The sequence below is a fragment of the Drosophila albomicans genome, chromosome 3, assembly GCF_009650485.2.
Source record: "Drosophila albomicans strain 15112-1751.03 chromosome 3, ASM965048v2, whole genome shotgun sequence".
Lineage (NCBI taxonomy): Eukaryota > Metazoa > Arthropoda > Insecta > Diptera > Drosophilidae > Drosophila > Drosophila albomicans.
In genome coordinates, this window is record NC_047629.2 from 49,314,826 (window position 1) to 49,335,872 (window position 21,047).

General features: G+C 45.0%; 4 protein-coding genes across 7 annotated transcripts; 1 reads left to right on the forward strand and 3 right to left on the reverse strand.

Annotated features, from left to right (window-relative positions):
* Window positions 1-21: 21 nt before the first annotated feature.
* On the reverse strand, window positions 22-18,162 carry LOC117568982 (spectrin alpha chain). Of its 4 annotated transcripts, XM_034249945.2 has the most exons (8): window positions 18,036-18,162; window positions 7,648-11,768; window positions 7,227-7,286; window positions 3,497-5,420; window positions 2,829-3,432; window positions 2,562-2,591; window positions 884-1,484; window positions 22-814 (listed from the first exon to the last, which is right to left on the reverse strand). In XM_034249945.2, exons 2-8 carry the CDS (start codon window positions 11,635-11,637, stop codon window positions 686-688), a joined length of 7,338 nt encoding a protein of 2,445 aa, XP_034105836.1. In that variant the 5' UTR covers window positions 11,638-11,768; window positions 18,036-18,162; the 3' UTR covers window positions 22-685. The 4 variants fall into 4 exon arrangements, with proteins under 4 accessions (XP_034105836.1, XP_034105838.1, XP_034105837.1 ...); XM_034249947.2 differs by lacking the exon at window positions 7,227-7,286; XM_034249946.2 differs by lacking the exon at window positions 2,562-2,591.
* LOC117568983 (protein disks lost) lies at window positions 12,294-16,428 on the reverse strand. The gene is given in 2 exon segments (XM_034249949.2): window positions 12,294-15,468; window positions 15,470-16,428. Coding segments are annotated over 2 exon segments (3,690 nt in total). The 5' UTR covers window positions 16,099-16,428; the 3' UTR covers window positions 12,294-12,407.
* Window positions 18,109-20,840, reverse strand: LOC117568987 (vacuolar fusion protein CCZ1 homolog). The gene is made up of 4 exons (XM_034249959.2): window positions 20,603-20,840; window positions 20,440-20,537; window positions 19,654-20,378; window positions 18,109-19,593 (listed from the first exon to the last, which is right to left on the reverse strand). The coding sequence occupies exons 1-4, from the start codon at window positions 20,747-20,749 to the stop codon at window positions 19,115-19,117; spliced, it is 1,449 nt and encodes a 482-aa protein (XP_034105850.1). The 5' UTR covers window positions 20,750-20,840; the 3' UTR covers window positions 18,109-19,114.
* On the forward strand, window positions 18,545-18,987 carry LOC117568993 (ragulator complex protein LAMTOR4 homolog). The gene is made up of 2 exons (XM_034249965.2): window positions 18,545-18,690; window positions 18,747-18,987. Exons 1-2 carry the CDS (start codon window positions 18,545-18,547, stop codon window positions 18,985-18,987), a joined length of 387 nt encoding a protein of 128 aa, XP_034105856.1.
* Window positions 20,841-21,047: the final 207 nt, after the last annotated feature.

Sequence of the window (21,047 nt, forward strand, 5' to 3'; positions counted from 1 at the left end):
TTTGTTTATAACATTTTGAAGACATGCAGCAGTATATATTTGATTTGCAATATGTTGAAGTGTAAACACATACAGAGGCAAATGTTTGTATATATTTTTCATTTATAAAATTTGTTTATTTTTTTTTGCACATTTTACTACTTGCATTTCGTATAAACTGGAGATAAACTGAAAATATTCTGTTTATTACTGGGTTTATTTTGTATCTTAAATTTGATCATCTTTCAATTACAAACATTGAACAATTAGAAGAGGCATAGAAAATGTTTTGTATATTATTTGCTTTCAAGCCAAGCTGTCGTTTAAATATCTTTTGCGCATTGCTCTGATTAATATGCATAGTTTTTATGTTTTTTGTATAGAGTATTTATTTCGATTAACGTTGTCTCGGTATCAGAATTTAAGATACTTTTCTGGGGGATCAAGAAATAAATGCAAAGAAACAAACCGGGAAATTAATTGCTGATAAATAGTATTTTGTATTGAAAGTGCAGTTATTGTTTGTTTTGTTTTGGATTCATTGTGGCATTAATTCTTAAATAAGCATAAAACTGTTGGACTTAGATACTAGAATTTATCGAAAATAATCGTGTAAATATATATTATTACTTTTCTTTTTTTTTCTATATTTTTAGAAATAGATTGTAAGACATTTTCTCAGGCGCCATTAAATAAACATCGCGATCTAATTCTGGAATAGCGTTCGCGTGAAATCTATGTAATCTAAAGCATCTTTAATGGGCTGGCCAGAGCGCGGTTCCGAGAATGGTTTCATACGCTGCACACAATAGTCCGCCATGTCCTTGGTGAGGTTCTGTAAGGCAAAAGAAATTATACATTGAATATCTGATTCCCAATTTGAATAATGTTGCTGTCAACTTACGCAGTAGAGCTCCTCCTTGGTAACGTAGGGGCGGTCGGCGGCAGTGATGGCGCGGAAGGCATTCTCGATTTCTTCGTAGGATTGCACGTTTTCGGTTTCCTTGGAAATCATGAATGCAATGTACTCCTGCAGGGAAACATAGCCATCGCGGTTGGGGTCAACAACATCGAGTATAGCCTCAAATTCTGGATCGGGTTGTCCCTCCTCAACCATGGGCAGATCGTAGCCAAGAGCGCGCAGACATGATTTGAATTCCTGGTGGTTGAGTTTTCCGCTCTTGTCCTTGTCGAAATGCTTGAACATCATCGAGAACTCCTTCAGTGAATCTTCCGAGACACCCGAATGATTACGCGCCTGTATCTGTTGTTCCAAATTGTGCTGCATACGCATCGAGAGTTGATCCAATTGATCCCATTGCTGTGCGAGTCCAACAGTCGAGTGTTCCGTGTAGCGGTTGTCCAAAATCAAATGTTCCTCAAGCAGTGCACCAAGTTCCTCGATCTTCTTCAGATCCACACGACGAGCACGCACCTCGGTGGCCTTGACACGCAGTGCTTCCAATTGTTGTTCCAATGATCCGGAGCCTTCCATCATTGATGTTCTGTATATTTTGGAAGAATTTGATGTGAGTTTGTGTGTAGATTTGGAATAGATAAGGATTTATTAGTAAGACACGATAGAGAACGACACAAGGTTTTCTTTTAGGTATTAAAATCTTTTTAAAGTTATAATGGATAATGCATAAGAAAAGCAAATCTTGTTAGAGGTCTGTTTGGTTAAGGGCGGCTGTTTGTTGACAACTAAATTGTTTTCCTCCTTTGTTCATATATACAGGTGTCTTTTTTTTCAACAGGAGTTACGAGTGTAATAACAATATGCAAATGACAGTGGCTGACAACTAAGCGCAGCGATCAACTCGTGTCATTGCACTGGAACTGATTAAACTGCAGCAATGTGAATGGGTCGTTTGTTTTTAGTGTTGTTTAGGAATGAATTTCGAAATTTTGTTCAGCAACTAATAAAGACGATACAAAGTTTAGTATTTTTTTTTTTTTTTTTTTTTTTTTTGACTATAAAGCGAGCTAAAATTGAATTAAATTTAGAGTAGAGAAAAAGAAAAAACGCCAAATGGTTTTTGAAGCTACTGATAAATTGAGAAAAACGCTTTTTGGAATATAAAAATAAATGCAAAAATTTTCGCATTGACTACAGTTTTTTGTAAAACTTTCATTAAACTACGTTTTTACACATGCTCAAATTTTAAATATTTTTTGGTAGAAAGTAAATTTTGGTGTTGCACAAAAAAGAAACTCGAGACTGTCCGATCGATAATACATAATCGATAATCGTTGCTAACGGTGCGCTAAATGCAGCTAGTTTTAAATACGCTCTAGAACTAGAACTGTTATCGTTATCGCTGCGTATCTAACCTAGATATATTTACAAAAGCAATGAAGGCGCCAAAAAAGGCTCCTTTAAAATAATTAATTTTATTTTTTTTGCTGTTAGTGAGCGCAAGAGTGACGCAGCAGCTGTTAAACTTTTAGCTTGCCAAGGCAAACAACAATAAGAACAGAAACAGAAAACAATAACGAGAAAGGAAAATGATAAAAGATTGCAACCCAGCGATCAGAGATCGGATCGCATTGGAAAATGGGCAACCACTTCGCTTAATTACCCTTGACGATTATAACCCAGCATATAATATCTAGAAGAATATAGAATTGAACGTTTCAGTTACGCTTTTCATGGGACTTTGGGGGGCGGGAGAGTGAGCAAGAAGGAGACCACAAGAGTTGTTTTTTAATTTTTTTTTTTTTTTTTTAAATATGGATTGATTTTTTGTGTGGAAAGATTTGTTGGAAGGATCTGGACACACCAACAACTGACAGAGAGATAGAAAGATAGCAATAGAAAGAGAGAAAAAGCTGAGGGGGGTACTGACCTCGTTTCGGTGAGCCATTGATGGAAGAGATTGGCGTGCTTGGCGAACTCCTTACGAAGCTTATCGTTCTCCTCCTGACGCTTGGCCTCCTTGGCAAGTTCGCCATCGCGTTCCTCTATGATCTTTTGCAGATTACGCCAGGTCTCCTCAAGAGCTTCCATGGTGAACCATGTGTATGGGTTCGGTCCAACATTAAAGCTCTTGATCTTCTGGTCGAGTGCTGCCAATGCCTTAAAGTCAGCTTCGGCCGATGAAAGGGACGCTTGGAATTGTGCGTGGGCGTCACGCAACGCGCGTATTTCTTCGATCGAATTGCAGCGAACAGGATCTGTGAGATCCTCTTCGGCATTTTCGAACCAAGAATTGAAGGCCGAAGCTTTCTTGGCAAATGTCAAGTAGAGTTCCTCGATTTGGCGGAATTGCTCCTGCATGGCCAGTAAACGCTGTTTACGCGTATCCGACGCGTCGCGCAATTTCTGCCAACGGGCGATGACATCGCCGTGACGTTTCAAGATCGCCGGCGATTGGGCGTGATTCGCATTGATCAATTGATCCTTCAGAGCACTAATGTTGTGTATGCCCTCCTGTTCAAAGGCATTGAGACCTGCAACACAAAAGCGATTAGCCTTCTATCTTCACAAAACGATAAAATATATCGTAACCCTTACCTGCATCGAATGTCTCCTGCTTGGTCAAGAGCGTTTGCACAGTGGACAAATCACGTCCGTATTCGTCGGAGCGCACATAGTTCTCCTTGTCATCGATCCAGCTCTCCACAACATCGGCCTTCCACATGAACTGCAGATACGCCGAGTTATCGAGCAATGCGCCCTTGCGACGAGCAGCCAAAGCGTTCAAGTTCTCCAGCTTGTTGCGCAGTTGTTGGCAACGCTGAGCAATCGAATCGCCATGATGATTCTTGGCCTCAACCAGATCGCTGCCCTGTTCACAGATCAGCGAGCAGCGATCCTTGTGCGCGGCAAAGTCCGTCTCGAAGGCATCGTGCTTCTTCAGCAGACCCTGAACGGCAGCCATCGAATCGCCATAATCCTCCACGGAGAGCAACTGCTGCTTCTCGGTAATCCAGGCCTCCTCTTCCTCCACCTGGGCCAAGAACTGCTGATAGGTCAGCGATTCATCCAGCTTCTGCCCACGTGTGGCAGCCAAATTCTTAAGCTCAGCCCAGGCCTGATTGAGGGCCTTCAGACGCTGCTCAATTTCGGGCACACCCAAATTGGACACATCCATGAGCTTCTCGCCAGCCTCCTGGACGGCCTGAATGGCCGGCTCGTGGGAAGCCAGCTCGGCTTCGAGACGCTTGTGCTTCTTCTTCAGGTTCTGCACACCGGTCAAATCGCGACCGTAATCATCGGAACCGACGAGCAGTTTCTTCTCTTTGATCCAGCTCTCCTCGTCGGCAATGTCGCGGAAGAATTGATGGAGGGTCAGGGCCTCGTTGAGACGGGCCTGACGATGGGCAGCCAGATTGCAGATGCGCTCGTAACGCTCGTTGATGCTTTGACGCTTCTCCTGGATGCCAGCAGTATCGAATTGACCGCTCTCGACCAAGGAATCGGCCTGGTTGTTCATGTCCTTGATGCGGTCTTCGTGCGCCACGATATCCGCTTCGACCAACTGATGCTTCTTCATGAGGTTTTGGACAGACGCCAAATCCTTACCAGAATCCTCAGTGGTCAACAAACTCTCGACCTCGCCCAACCAGAAGTCCAAATCCTTGACAGCGGCAATATAAGTCCTCTGCTTGTTGGCCTCCTTCAATTTCAGCGACTTCTCAGTCGTCTTATGCGTCAGATACTCCCACTGATCAGCGATCTGCGTGAGACGCTTCTGCACCGCATCCTCCGAGCCGCTGCACTGCTTCTTATCAATCAAATTACCGCCCATCGCCAGCACGCTCTGAATGCGATCGGCATTTGCTGCCAACTCAGCTTCAAAGGCCTGATGTTTTTGATGCTTCGATTGGATGTTGGCCGGATCCTTGTAACTCTCCTCAGTGGCCAGCTGCAATTTCTCGGCGATCCAGTTCTCAATCTCATCGGCATCGCGTGAGAATTGCTGCAGCGTCTGCTCATCACCCAGACGCGAACGCTTCTCGATCAATCCCTCCTTGAGGTGACGCCAACGCTCGAGCACCTGCTTGCGCTTATCATCGACCAAATTGGAGGCATAATGATTCTGGGCAATCAACTGATCGGCCACAGTTTGCAATGCGGCAATCTTCTGCTCATGTCCATTAATGGCCTTGTCGAAGTCCTCGTGCTTCTTGATCAAAGCCTCCACATTGCCACCGGCATTGGCATCGTCATCGGCATTGAGGAAAGCCTCGCGAGCCGACATCCAGGTCTCGGCGAGCTCACAGTCGCGCATGTACAGCTGCAGATCAAGGTTCTGCTCCAGCTGCAGACGACGCTCGGTCCAGGCCTTCTCCAGATCCTCACGTGCCTTGGCCAGATCCTCGATTTTCTCCTTGATCTCAGGCGAAGCATAATGATTGGCCTGCAGCAGCTCGTTGCCGAACTGCTCAAAAGCGCCAAAGGTGCCAGCACGAGCATCGATCTCAGTGCGATGTTCCTGCACAATAAAAGGTAAAGATTAGTTGGTTGCACTTGCTAAAGGAAAAGGTTTGTCAGGAACAGGTTTAACGCCAGAGGGTTAGAGAACAACAAGAATATAACAAGATGATGAGGCAGCTGTGTTTGGTTGGTTGTATTTTGTATACATTGCAGCTTCGAATAGGGTTTAGTTTTTAGTCAGAGAAACACAAGGAAATAGAACGTCGAACAGAACATTGAGTTGATGTTGATGATGAGTTTGCTGGAATGGATATGGCGAGATGACGACGAACTGTACAAAGTTGAGAGTATTGTACAGGTTGGATATGAAAGAGATTGTATATGTTTTGATTTAATAGATGGCGATAGTAACAATGTTATGGAACAGTTTGCGAGAAAGTATCGAGAGTATCTGAGCTCGATCTAAACGGCTTTAGATGGAGATGTAAAGAAGAGATATTAGTTCAATTGTAAACAGTGTATTATGATGCTTCTAGTGTTTGGAAAAATTAGTGGACAATTGTCTGATCTAATACAGATATTTCAAAAAATACTCTTCATTATACACAGAAATAAAGCTACGAGTCTGAAATTCGTAGATAACAAGAGAAGTTTGTTCTGTAATATATTACTGAATAGACTACAATTATTGTGGCCTAAGATGATCGTATTTTGCAATAAATGTTTTAATCTGTAGGTGGGATATTAAATTGTATGCATCAGAATGTTTTAAGCTTTAAAAAAACTATTTCCTCATAACTATAGTTGCAAAAATATAACACAAATTTTAAAGTACTTTCGATTTGAGGATTTCTATTGCATACAAATGAAGCTGTGACGTGACTGAAATAAAGAGATTGTATATGTTTTGATTTAATAGATGGCGATAGTAACAATGTTATGGAACAGTTTGCGAGAAAGTATCGAGAGTATCTGAGCTCGATCTAAACGGCTTTAGATGGAGATGTAAAGAAGAGATATTAGTTCAATTGTAAACAGTGTATTATGATGCTTCTAGTGTTTGGAAAAATTAGTGGACAATTGTCTGATCTAATACAGATATTTCAAAAATACTCTTCATTATACACAGAAATAAAGCTACGAGTCTGAAATTCGTAGATAACAAGAGAAGTTTGTTCTGTAATATATTACTGAATAGACTACAATTATTGTGGCCTAAGATGATCGTATTTTGCAATAAATGTTTTAATCTGTAGGTGGGATATTAAATTGTATGCATCAGAATGTTTTAAGCTTTAAAAAAACTATTTCCTCATAACTATAGTTGCAAAAATATAACACAAATTTTAAAGTACTTTCGATTTGAGGATTTCTATTGCATACAAATGAAGCTGTGACGTGACTGAAATATAAAAATGTTTATGATGGGCAATGATGTGGTCGATAGATATATATTAAAGTATGTGACGAAAAGTAAATAAAAAACATGTGGATAGAGAGTAACAAGTTTTAAGCGTTATTAGATAACAACAATATGTGTGAAGGTAAATTTTTAGAGATGGTCGCGTGTTACGAAATAAAGCACGACACGCGACCAACTCAAGTAGAGTTTCAAAAGGGGTTATTTGAATAGCTGGCGAGCTGAATGGTTATTCACAATGAGCAACACTATTGTGAATAGCCAAAGGGCATTAGCTGAAAGTGCCAAAGTATAAAAATAAAGAACTGCAGTGTTGTGTGGGGCAGTAAACACACTGAGGAACTAAGGAACAAACAACAAAAACACACGAATCGATGGATGGATAAGATGATAAGTGTCGGTTGATATGGTATGATTATATGGATGATATACGAGTAGAACTACCTCGTCGCTGGATGGTGATGCGCTGCTGCCCAGCGTGAACTCAATTTCAGCACGATGTGCCTGTGTTTAGAGATGAGAAACAAAACCATGGATTTATATAATTGATATTTCATGAACCGTGAACCGATAGAGATATTGTTGTTGACGATTGTTGTTTAGGTTGTTTTTTTTTTTTTTGAGTTGACACAGCAGACGTTGGGATATATTTATGATGATGATTGTGGACAAGACGGGAATTGAATTTTTGGGCGGAGTCCCCGCAAACAAAACAAAAAGAACGCAAGGAAGAAAGTCAAAATTAAATTTGAATCAAAACCAGAAAAAAATAGAGAGTGTTGAAGACGCAGAAGTTATCCAAAACTCTTACATCTTCAAAAGTAAAGGGCAGATTTAAAGGGAACTTGTGGGAAAATCATTTTACCTGATGACGTTCGATGAGCGCCTCGGCACCTGTGACATCATTAGCCAGCTCGTCGGAGGTGACCAAACTCATCATTGAGTTGATCCAGGCCAACAGATCGCGATAGTCGCTGAGGAAGCGCTGCAGATCGTACGAGTCGAGCAGCTTTTCCTTGCGGGCGGTAGACTTGGTGATGATCTGATCCCACATCTCGTTGATCTCCTTCTGCTTGGCATACGTCTGCTCGGCGGTATCCGGATGCGATTGCATCAAACGGTTGGCAGTCTCATCCAACTGACGAATCTTATCGCGCAAAGCGGCCAAATCACGTTCGACACCCTCGTGCTTGCGCTGCAGGGTTTGCACACTGCGCAGATCCTTGCCCAGGTCATCGTTATTCAAGGCATTTGCCTTCTCGGCAATCCAGTCCTTGGTCTCATCGATGTCACGATGGAAACGCTGCACCTCATGAGCAGAGCCCAATTGGCTGGCCTTCTCGGCGGTCAACGTCTGCAAATTGTTCCACTTCTCGTTCAAGTCCTGCATCTGAGTCTGAATCTTGAGAGCAGCCTCAGTTTGACCCAACGAAGTCAACTGCACGGCAATCTCATTCATGTTGGCCAAACGCACCTCGTTAGCCTTCAGATCGTCGTTGAAATCGTCGAACTTCTTCTGCAGCACCTCGACTTCCTCGAGATCCTCACCGACCACATCAGCGATCTGGGCATGATTCTCCTTGTCACGGATCCATTGAGCCAAATCGGCTGCTTCACGGACCAGCACATACGCCTTGACGGTCTCGTTCAGCTTGTTCTGACGCTCACGCGCCAAAGCGAGCAGATTATCGTACTGCGAGTTGATTTGATTCTGACGCTTGGCAATCGAATGATTGTCCACGAGGTTCTGCTGGGATGCACTCAAACCGGCCTCGATCTTCTTGATGTAGGCGGCGGGCACAAAGCCCTGACGATCGTTGACCTCCACCTTCCACCAGTCCTTGTTATTGGAGTTGAGCAGCGTCAGCACATCACCCTTCTTCATAGACACCTCACGCGGCGACTTCTCGGTGTAATCGTACAAAGCGACCACACACTCCTTGCCGGTGATATCGACCACAGGTGTTTCCTGCTGACGGCAGTTCTTGGCCTGCTCCTGCAATGCCTGAATGGTATTGCCAAAGGCTTCCAGATCAGAGACAAGTGCCTCATGCTTCTTCAGCAGTGCCTCCGAGGAGTCTTCGTCCTTGCCGTAGTCGCTGCCGGTGGCAATTGGTTCCTTCTCACGCATCCACGACTCGGCTTCGTTGGCATCGGCAAAGTATTGATGGGCTTGCAGCGAGTCATCCAAATCCTGCTTGCGCTGGTTCGACTTGTCCTTCAGGGTGTTCCATTGCTCCTGCAACGCTTCGAGACGTTGACGAATGTCATCGCTGGCAAATGGCTGATCCTTGAGCATATTTTCGCCAGAGCTAATCACATTAAGCAGACGTGCCTCGTGGTTGTTGATCTCGGCGAGCACAGCTTGGTGTTTCTTGATCAGATTCTGCACACCGATCAAATCGCGACCGCGATTCGTGGAGGCGGCAATGGGCTCCTTTTCGCGTATCCAGGCGGCCTCGTCCTCGAGGTCGCGGAACAGTTGCTGCACCTGCAGCGAGTCCAACAGATGCTGCTTACGCTCGCCCATGGGCGCGGCCAGGGCGGCGTAGCGTGCCGACAGATTGCCCTCCTTGTTGCGGATGTTATCGGCATCAAAGTGGCCCGATTCGATGAACTTGTTCGCGGCCACATTGATGCTTTCAATGCGATCCTGATGGGCCATCACATCGGCCTCCAGCAAAGCATGCTTCTTCTGCAGATTCTGCACCGATGTCAGATCCTTGCCATGATCCTCGGACAGCAACTGACCCTCGATCTCGCTCAGCCACAGCTCAATGTCTTCGATGGTGCGATTGAATTGCTGCTGCTGACAAGCCTCGTTCAGCTTCGTTCCTTTCTTGTCGGAAGCCTGGACGAGTGTCTCCCACAGCACCACGATCTCCTGCATTCGTGTATTGATCTGATCAGCAGCATAATGCTTCTTCTCGATCAGTTCGCTACCGACATTGGTGATATCCTCGATACGGGACTTGTTGGCATTCAACTCATGCTCAAAGTTCTGATGCTTTTGCATTTTACCATTGAGGTTAGTGGGATCCAAGTAGCTGTCATCGGTGGCGAACTTCAACTTCTCGCTAATCCAGCCCTTGGTCTCATCGCAATCGCGTTCGAATTGCTGATAGCGATTCGAGTCCTCCAGCAACTGGCGACGCTTCGCAGACTTCTCTTGAAGGGCGGCACGACGAGCGAGCAGCATCTGGCGACGCTGGGCCACATCATCGGCAGCATAGTGCTGGCCATCGATCAGCTTGGTGGCAAAGATGTCCAGAGCCTTGATCTTCTCCTCCTGGGCAGCCAGACTCTTCTCAAAGTCCTCGTGCTTCTTGATCAGTGCCTCCACAGAGTCGAGCGAGTCACCAAGATCCTCGTTGGCCAGGAAAGCCTCCTGCTTGGCCATCCAGGTATCTGCCTGCTCGGTATCGCGATAGAACAGCTGCAGATCCATGCACTGCTCGTAGAGGATGCGACGATCCTCCCACAGCGACAGCAACGAGCTCTTGTCGTTCTCGAGTGCAGCCAGCTTCTCCTGGATCTCGGCGGCAGCATAATGCTCACGCTCCAGCAGCTTCTGGCCGGATTCGGTGGTCAGCTTGAAGCTATCCTCACGTGCATCAATCTCACCCTTGTGTTCCTGATGACGTTCCAGCAATGCCTCAGCACCAGCCACATCCTTGGCCAGCTCATCGGCCGAAATGATGGCCTTCATGCCATTGATCCACGACACCAGATCACGGAAGTCGGCAAGGAAACGATGCAGATAGTACGATTCATCGAGCTTCTGTTTGCGCTCGCGTGCCTTGGCAGTGAGACTCTGCCAGTAGTTGGCAATCTCCGCCTGTTTGTCGCGAATCTGATCGCTGTGATCGGCATGAATGGAGCACAGACGCTGTGCCTCAGCACCCAGGGTGGACACCTTATCCTCCAGAGCGGCCAAATCACGCTCGACACCTTCATGCTTGCGCTGTAGCGCCTGCACGCTGGCCAGATCACGACCATAGTCATCGGAGGAGAGCACGACATCCTTCTCGGCAATCCAGGCAACAGTTTCGTCAGCATCGCGATTGAAACGCTGAATCTCATGGGCACCAAAGAGTTTCTCCTGACGCACGATAGCCAGCTGCTTCAGACGCTGCCAGGCCTCGTTTAGCTCCTCCTTGCGCTTGGTGATCGTATCGCGCTCGGGATGTCCGTCTTGAATCAGTTTGTCGGCCAGCTGATTGACTTCAGTCACACGGTACTCTTGCGAGGCCATATCCTTTTGGAACTCATCGAATTTGCGTTGCAACACCTCAACATGCTCCAGATCCTGACCAAACTCATCAGCGGTGACAAAGGTCTCCTTGTCCTTAATCCAGAACATGACCTCCTCGCATTGACGCAAGAATTGCACCAAGACCAGAGCCTGCTGTAGTTTCAGTCCCTTCTCAGCCAGACGGCTCAACAGAAGCTCCCACAGCTGATGCAGTTCATCGAGGCGACGCTGAATCGTCTCCGAAGCAAAGTGCTGCTGGTTGATCATCTCCTGGCCGGTGTTGTCCAGCGATACGATGGCATTGCTATGCGCCGAGACCTCAGCCTCGAAGGCCTGGTGCTTCTGGATCTTGGCTTGCAGATTGGTGGGATCGCGATAGCTTTCCTCGCTGGCTGCCTGTAGTTTCTCGTGTATCCACGACTCCAACTCATCGGCATCGCGCTTAAAGTATTGAAAGCGACGCGAGTCCTCCAGTTTCTCGCGCTTCTGACGTGTCTCGATTTTGAACTCATTGTAGCGGGAGAGCACCTGCTCACGACGCTCCTGTATGTCCTCGACGGTCTCGAGGATTTTCACCTCTTTCGGTGTGAAGTTCTCCATGTTGTCTAGTTTTGGTTCAATTGAGTTTCGTTAGATTCGTTCGTTATTGTTTAATTTAATTTAATACTGGCTGCTGCTTTTACTTGATGTGCTCATCCAAATTCCACTGCCCAAAGTTTGCCCGTGCTCAACTGCAAATAAAACAAAAAAAAACAAAAGAGGGAGATGAGAGAGTGAGCAATAATTAATTTCAATTAGTTTTAAGCAGACCAGAGATTGCATAACCTCCATTCGCTCGCCATTCATCAGAATCAGCACAATGACACATACACAACATACTTCTCACTCACTCATCCACACATCACATTCAGACTAACCCAGACCGCAGCTTTGTCACACGCTCTCACTAACACACTGACATTACGCACTTTGCGCTGCACCGTGGTTAACTAGCATTCCAATCAGCATTTGCTGGTATTTTTCATAATTTCGCCATGTGTTGTTTGATGCTTGTCTCACAGTTCGTCCGATGACCGCATCGACGTCGTCGTCGTCGGCCTCGTCCCGTTTCCCGTTGCTCATTTCACATACAACTCAACGACAGATTCGTCAAGTTTGCGAGCAGTTTCGTTGACAGTGACGCAATCCAGCAATTTCAATTATCGATAAGCCGCGTTATCTTATCGACGGTTCAAAAAAGCAACAGCATAAAATAGAAGTTGGAATTCTTGTAGTGCAAAAATAGAGGTTTATTCACAGCAAATTCATTTTGTATTTATGTATGTGGTATGATAAAATGAACGAATGACATAATTGAACTTTTGTTGAGCTTAAAAACTATCTAAATCTCGCGACAAATCCGCAAGCACTTCCATAAACAAATGCGATTTGCCATCGTCGTCAACGCGACTTGTGTCGCCTTCGCCCCGATTCTGTGAAACTTGCTGCAGCAGCTGCGACAAAGCATTCCACACCGGCGGTGTCCAGTTTTCCTTAAATAGTGGCATAAACAATTGATTCAGCTGCTCCATGTGCAACACGCCTGCATCCAACATGGCATGCAAAAGCTGTTGCAGCAACTGAAAGCCTGGCAAATGCAGACTCAACTCCTGCACAAATTGAATGCTGAGCAACGCTTCAAGGCACTCGGGAGCATCACCCGGAACAGTTGCTGTGGCGATCAGCTGTGGCGATAGCCACACATCACAACTGGCGCTGATCAGAGTTGGAGTGCAGAGTAAAGGTTGCCGGCAGATGAGCAACTGCAGCAGACGCACCACAATCGAACCGAGCAACTCGTAAAAGTATGTTGGTAATTGTGGCAGCTGTGCTGCTTGCCGAGTGCGCTGCATCAACTCGGGCAGCTCGCACATATGACGCAAATGCTCCGGACGCAGACTGAGGCAGTGAATCCATTGTTGCAGTTCCTGCAGCAGCTGCGACAGTCGCAACTCAACAGCGGCAGCACTGAGACTCATCTCATTTGAGACGGCTCCTGTTGCGGGAGTTGATTGTGAGCTGTTCTTGTTTGAGCGACACACTTTGCTGGCCACTTCCTGTAGATCCAGCTGATAGAATGTCGTTTGGCGCACACTCGTCTGCAACCACTGTTGCAACTGCGCCTGAGCCTGTTGCCGTATCAAGTGTGCATACGTCGATCGCAACACTTCGTTGGTATTCTCCGGGAGCAAGGCACGTAACGATTGTTCTATACGCTTGTCCAGCATGCCAGGCACCAGCTGCGTCCACTGCTGGCAGGCTTGTGTCCAGGCTTCCTGATAAATGCGCTGCAGTTCACGTAGCACTTCTGCCTCTTGCGTTGAACTGATGCCATTGACCAGCGCATCGGCTGCCGATTTGGCGGGCTGCAGTATCTGCTGTTGGGCATCCTTGACCACACACTTGAAGCTGCGCTCGGTGACGAACTCCAGCAGGCGACGCATCGATGCGTTCTGTGAGTGCAAAAAGGCTTCGTTGAGTTTGCGCTGAGGAGATTGCAGCTCCGGAACGGAAGATTCGCTGCCCTGTTGTTCCGACTGCAGTTGTGGCTGACTTTTGACGCCACCGCTGTTGTTGCTGCTGCTCAACTGCTCCAATCGCGTGGTTATATACCTATAGCGCCCACTACGTTGCGCCTGACGCTGCGATGGGGTGATGGCCACCCGAAAGTCGTGTAGAAAGGGACACGCCACCGGCAACAGCTCCTCCAGCATAGCTGCGACTTTGCCCTGATCCTGAGCAAAGCACAGACTACGCAGACAATCTTTGACCAACGCTGCAGTGGCCTCACTTCGCTTTCCCGAGGTTCGTTGGTTGTAGTAACCGCTGCTTAGAGTTGGCTGCGATTCCAGCAACCAACCGAGACAGCTGCGTGTGATGAACAGCGCACAAGACTGCAACGGCTGTTGAGGATTTGCTCTTGCCTCGCTGTACAGCGCATAGAGTAGCTCCAGAGTGGCCAAACTGGCGGGCAGCTGCAGTGAGACCAGATCCAGCATCATCAGGTACTGCACCAACCAAGGTAGCGTGATCAACAACTTTCCCTGCTGCATGGCACGCTCGAGATGCACACGCATCTCAAACGGTGGCTGGAACTGACGACGCAGCTGCAACTGTTGGGGGCAGGCATAGTTGGATGTGGCACGGTTGTAAGGCAAGGCATAAACATAACCAAGGAACTTGGCCAACATCAGCAGCTCAGCCATGGCCTGAGGTCGCACCACATAGGGAGCTGCCTGCTCTTGCTGGGACTCATCATCATCCGGCTGCAGTGGCAACAACTCAAAACTGGAATCATTATGCCGCAAGAGTTGTACATAAAGCGCCAGCTGAAGTTGCACCAGAAATGCTATGGAACCGCAGTTGCTGATAAAATCCCGGAAGAAGGCTTGAGTGCGTGGAAATTGATCCTCAACGCTCGAGTTGCTGGTGACCAGACGTTGTGCCAAGCGATTGAGACGCTGCTGATCGAGTTTTAGTCCCAATTCTGCTGGTGATTCGTGCGTCTCGCCGCTGGACATAAGCAGCTGGCTGACGAAGAGTTTGGCGAAATGCGACATATTCACAGCGTGCTCCGATTGCTTGAAGATCTCACGCACACTTGAGCCTAATTCCAAGCTGAAGCTGAACATTCGATTAAGATGCGTTGCCTCCCAATGTTTGAGTGCCTCATAGAATAAATCTCGCTGCCGTTTGAAGGCGCAAAACTCATTTTGAGTTGGAAAATTGTCACGGGAATCCTTATCGTGTTGATAGTAAACATTCTGTTGTTGCTGTGAGTCTTGAGGAATCGCCTTGCTCTGCTGCTGTTTACGCTGACAACTCGACTCTAGTTGCTGCTGCAGCTGCTGCGATAGCAACGAGACACGTTCATGCTGCAACAGCACCGTCAAAGACTTACGATCCAATTGGAGCAACAGTTGCTGTTGCTGCTCCAGCAGCTGCACCGCAAAGTAAATGCATTCCTTGTGACGCGAGAGCAACGCAAGTGGCGAAATTTCTTCGGGACTTGCTACTTCATCGCTGGTTCCGCGTATGTTGAGCAACTGCATCGCATAACCAAGCTCACTCAGCACATTTGGCACTAGATTCAGATCCATCAACTGTCCATAGATGGCAGACAAAAGCTGCAACTGCTGTGGCTGGGTCACTTGATCCAAATCGATGGCAACACTGGGTGGCATATCTGGTTCCCTTTCGGGGGGTTCAAACTGTTGGCTGGTTGCCACAGGCGCCTCGCTTTTAATCTCCTGCTTGTGCAGCAACAGTGTTTTTCGCGCTTCCTGCTCAAGGGCGGCGCCTTGGCTGCGATCCAGTTCACAGCTCTGCGAGAGACGCAACAAGTTGTTCTCATTGCTGAAGGAGCTGTCGCCAAACGAGCTGCACGAGGACATTCTTGCTGATCGTCATGGGCAGCACACGACGTCGTGGCTTCTGTGATTTGTCTTGAGACGTTGCTGCTGCTGTTGTTCCCGTAGCTTGTGGCGTCACCTTTTTCTTGGCACGCTGATGTCCCTGATTGGGTGTGGCATTCAACATGAAGTCACCCAGACAAAAACTGCCACCACCAGCTCCTCCTCCACTACGATTTCCTTGAGATCTTTCGCTGCTTTGTGGTGTGCTGCTAAACTGCTGACTATGCTGGCCAGAGCGACGTCCTTGATGCTGCTGTGGCGGATTGTTGGACTGACGCACTGGCGTTGAAGCGCTGCCAATGCTGAGATTGCTTAGCTGCGATTCGTTCAATGCCAACTCCGCCGGCGTGGGACGATTTGTCGCCTTGCGCACTGGCGTCAGGCATTTGGGAGTCTCGGATTCATTGCTGCCGCTGGTTCGGAAATGTTGCTCCGTCTGTTGACGCAGTGCAGCCAAAAAGTAGATAGCGAAATTCTCCAAACTCTTGTTGCAGGGTTTGAAATATGTCAGCAATGTTTGGGGCAATTGATCCTTTGGTGCTGCCTCCAGTTGTTTGAGCAGCTGCAGCAATTGGTTCTCGGGTTCCTCGACTTGCATTTGTTCCATTTTTATTTATAAATCTGTTATGTTTTGGTTTTTGTTTATTTTATGATTTTCTCTCTTTCTCTCTCATTACATATTTTTCTCTTTCAAATTCCAGACACCGTTTCCTGCAACGGAAGATGAGAGAAGAGAAATGTTTGTTGTCGTCTTGTTTTTTCCAGAGTTTTTCATCATTTTGATTTTGCATTATTTTTGATCTTTTCATTTGTTTATTGGTATTACTTTTTTTCCAACAGCACTTTCACACACACACAAAAACTAAATTGAAATTTAGTATGCCAAATGCATATAATATAGATATACAAGATGATACTAAAAAAAAATAGATTATAAATAGTACGCGAAGATAGAAGATTAACTAATTCACTAAGAGGCTGAAAAATAAAGTTAGGGAAAAGAACTCACGCTCTTTGTAGAATTTAGATAGGATAAAATCTTAAATATATGTATATAAACATTGAAAACTATATAATTAGCGACAAAACACAACACAAACCAAACCACAATTTCAATTTACCACAAAATACAATTCCGAGATTCTGATAAGAAACGCTATGAAAAAATGCTACTCAAGATCGAGAATGAATTATGAATTAGCCTGAAGTTTATGAATTGGAAGATCAAGCGAGGTGACTTCAATTGACTCCATTTCACAATGACATCACCGCATATGGAAAATCTCAGATAACAGGGTGGGTCGGGGTAAGAAACACAAATACTACATATACATAGATAGAAACAAACACACACATACAGATGTATATGTATCTAAATATAATTTAGTCACGCGAGTATCACCCCAAAAAATAAATACAGCGCAGGAAATTGAAAAACATAGCCTAGGCCCAGGTTGGGTTTTTGTATTCAATGCAGCCATACAAAACAGCGCCCCAGTCACACACACACAAACACACATGTACACGCAACACATAAATACACACAGAGGCATTGAAGGCAATTTAACTGTTTATCGCGTACAAACAAAAACAACAACAAAAATACAGCCAATGAATCCGAGAGAGAAAAAGGTAGCAAGAGAGTCGTGCCTGGAGTAAATTTTGTTTGGAATGTGACAAGAGAGCGTCTACGCTCTCTCTCCCCCTATTAATACTAATACACACAAAACAAGCACACACCTCACATACACACATAAGAAACATATAATGCGGCTACACACAAATATACATACATTAATTGAAGTGTCTATCAGAAATAGCTGGATGACGTAATGCGCGCAACTTGGAATTATGAGCAATAAGTGCGTTCAAAGTGAACATATTTTTGATTTATTAGAACTCATTGCATTTAAACGGACTATTTTTAAAGTGGGCACCGGCAATTTGCGCTCTCATTAATTCAACTACATGTTTATGTTGTCGCTGGCAAAGTCAAGGACATTTACGAAAACCTGTTTATGCGCTTGTTTTTCGCCAATTTAACTCAATGTAATAATGTTGTTGTTCTACTCTGCTGCATTACATCTCTCCATGTTACATTTGAGCCTGCTCTGTACATCTCTCTCTCTCTTTCGCTTTCTCTCTACTGAAGTTGCCGCACAACCCGATGACGTACACATAGCACACGCAAACGCTCACACACACACTCGCATGTACGTGCTAATAAAAATGGAGCTACTAGATACTTTTTTCACATGTAGCCTTTTTGGGTACAGATTTTTGCACTAATTACACACATTGCTTGAAGTAATTTTATTGATCTATTTTCTAATTATTATTGTAATTAGTTATATGTGCACCATAGCAATATTTAATTAGATTTTCTATGTGTATACATGCGACATTGGGGTGTGGTGCTGACCCGAAAATTGAAAATTTTCACTCACTCACACACACACGCATACAACCACTCAAGCCGATTTTTAATTTCGTTTTATTGCTATTTATTCGAATGAAATATTGGAAATTTCATATGCAACTTACACTTTAGTGATCGCTAAATAGTTTTACAATAAATTTGTTGGCGTTTCTAAATGATACAATTGATTTTCCAACGTTTTTCTTTTTTTCACGCAGCGCTCTAAAATTCCACGAACTGCACGGGGGACAAGCACTTTACAGACTCTTCTTCTTCGTAAATGCGCATGTTAAGCGTAACAGAAAACTGTAACACTTTTAAGAAGCACCACTAATTGTTTTCTGTTAAAAATTAATATTTTTGCATTATTAAAGTAGTTACTTTCATTGGTTAGTTTCAAACGGAACTTTAATATTGTTAAGTAACTTATTATAATAATTTCAATGATATTATTAACAAATTTTGCATAAAATCAAAAAGTACTGCTAACAGCTATAAAATTAATTCAACAGCCGGTTAAAATAATGTTGTTGGAACTGTGTCCGCGCTCACGGTTGAATGGCAAATATTGAGCAGCTGAGAAAGAAAAACAATTGCAGTTGTTTTTATTATTTGGGAGTGGTAAGCCTTGAAAATGGATAAAGATAAGCTGATTGTGCCCAACCAAATTGGTTACTTGATACTCAAGGATGATGGAGCCGTGCTGGAATCTGGCGGCGATCTTAAGAACGATGAACGCAGCGCGAATGTAATAATGGGACTGCTGAATTTAACCGAAAGGTAAAAATTGCATTTCATGCGTCTTTTTGAAGCCTTATCAGTTTCATGTTTTGCAGCATCGATGAGAACTTTATGCCCAACAGCAGCTGTGAGCGCATCACAATTGATTACGAACATCATAGCTACAGCATTTGTATGTCGAATCGACGCATTTACATTGTGAAATCGAGTAAATCGCCCCACAATGGAGCAACAACCAGTTCATCATCGTCGACCAGCGTTTATAACGATGCCACCGAAGGCAACAGCAACGCAACAAATCCCGCCAGCACGAGCAGCAGCACAGTGTTGGCTTGAAAAGAAGCGACGCAGCCCAGCGCCGCTTGTTGTCGTTTCTGTCAACATGGAACGACTACTCGAGACAGCGACAACGACTGGCGGCATTACAATTGGAAAACGCCCTTTATTTATTTGATACTGCTGTTTATTTGTCAAAAAATACATCATCTGTGAGCTCTTGTTCAAATATACGCTTCGCTTCCTGCGTCACATCTAACAATGTCGCCTTACTCTTGCATAGAATCACATAATATTGCCGCCAATTGCAACGACGCTTCACAATCCAATAATCATTCGTTGTCTTCACCTGCAACTCCTCCGTGGCAGCAGCATTACCTGCTGCATTCGTATCATTTATGGGGTTAGCCAAGTCAGCAATAATGCTCATCACATTACGCGGTATCGATTTGGCATTGCGATAGATGTTTGTATGGTGCTTTAAGCTTTGTTCGTTGATAAACAGATATTTGGGAGCGCTGTCGTTGGAGTTGTTGTCATGCAACGTTGTGGACACGTTCTGCTTGGAAATTTCAGTGGAAATGTCGCGCGATAAACAACTCAGCTGTGGTCCCAAATAGTTATTCAGCTCTTCATAGAATTCCGGTTGCGGCGCCGTCAATTTAGCTATGAAACACAAACATTATATTAATGAAAATAGCGTTTGGAAATATAGCTCACAATTACCATCGACAAACAGACATAGAGTTAGACTTAACGCGCGATAGACGAGCAAATAATGTGACTCAATATTGCCGTCCACATCCAGATAGACTTTAATGGGCGTTTCCTCCTCACCACATACAAATGCACCTTGACGATACTTCTCCGCATTGCTGTTATCGGCCGACGACATTGCCAGGATGTGGGAGTGCAAACTATACAAATCGCTGGCATTCAATTTGCCACCACAAACGACCTGTTCGTTATAAAGCATAATGCATTCCTTGATGACGGGAAAAGTGTCACACAGCATGTTAAAGTTGTGGGCACGCAGGAAGAGCGTCTTGTCCAAGGCCAGGTACTGAATGGAGTGCAGCATGTCCATGATGTCACATTGCTTCAGCTCCTTGGAGCTGCTCAAATAACGCGCATAGAACTGCTGCAGCTCAGCAGCCAAAAGCTGACGTTGTTCCTCACTAGCTGCAGTTGACGGGCTGGCTGTGAGCTTGGTCTGCAGCAGACCATAATGGAAGCGATACATGTGGTAGCATTGCCGCAACACAGCATGGTAAATGCGATCGGAAACTTCGACGCCACGATAATCGGCGACTTCGATGCCTTCTTTCAGGCGGAACTCCTTGGGAACATTGAGCACCATGACCAGCCAGTAGCCGGGCTCTGGTTGATGAAACAGTTGTGTCGTCTTTTGTGTGTGCAAGGCTTTGCAATCATCTTCGTTGGTGAATGTGCTGTGAGCGTTAATTTATTTATATCGTGCTAATTTTATTTTTTAATAAATTACTGACTCACCCTGTAAATGTTATGATGGCTTCGCTGAGTCCCACATCCCTTATTTTTGTATTTAACTCAATGTCGACAGGGTGATAGAACAGCACTTTTTTCTCTTCCTACAGTTGATACAAGTTGATTTTTTTTAATGCGGTTTTCAATGCAGCCCCAAGTTGCAACTCACCTCGCCCTCTTTTTGACAAAAGCTGGAATTGAATATATAGAAACTACGCAGCGTAATTTCAACACGCTGCAAGACTTTTGCCATTGTGTTGCCGTCAATTTGATCAGCAGCCGCAGGTTGCCGTCGTCGAATGTAGATGGGCAGCATTCACCACCAATTCATCAAAATTCCAGTCAACTTGCCACTCTTATGGCCATTCGCAGCGGAACGGCGACACGAATAAAGAAAACAATATTAGCCCCAAAACTATAGCAAAACATTCATGGAGGTGGCAACGCTGCGTTTGAAACACTGATGGTGTGACCATGTAGATTTTTCGGATTTAAAAATTTTTAATTTAACTACAGTAGAAAAATATATTTATTTGGTTTATCCAAACATTAATATTTTTCTGCAATCAAAATAGATAAAATTTGTTTCGGCCCCTTCATTCTTTTTAAAAAGT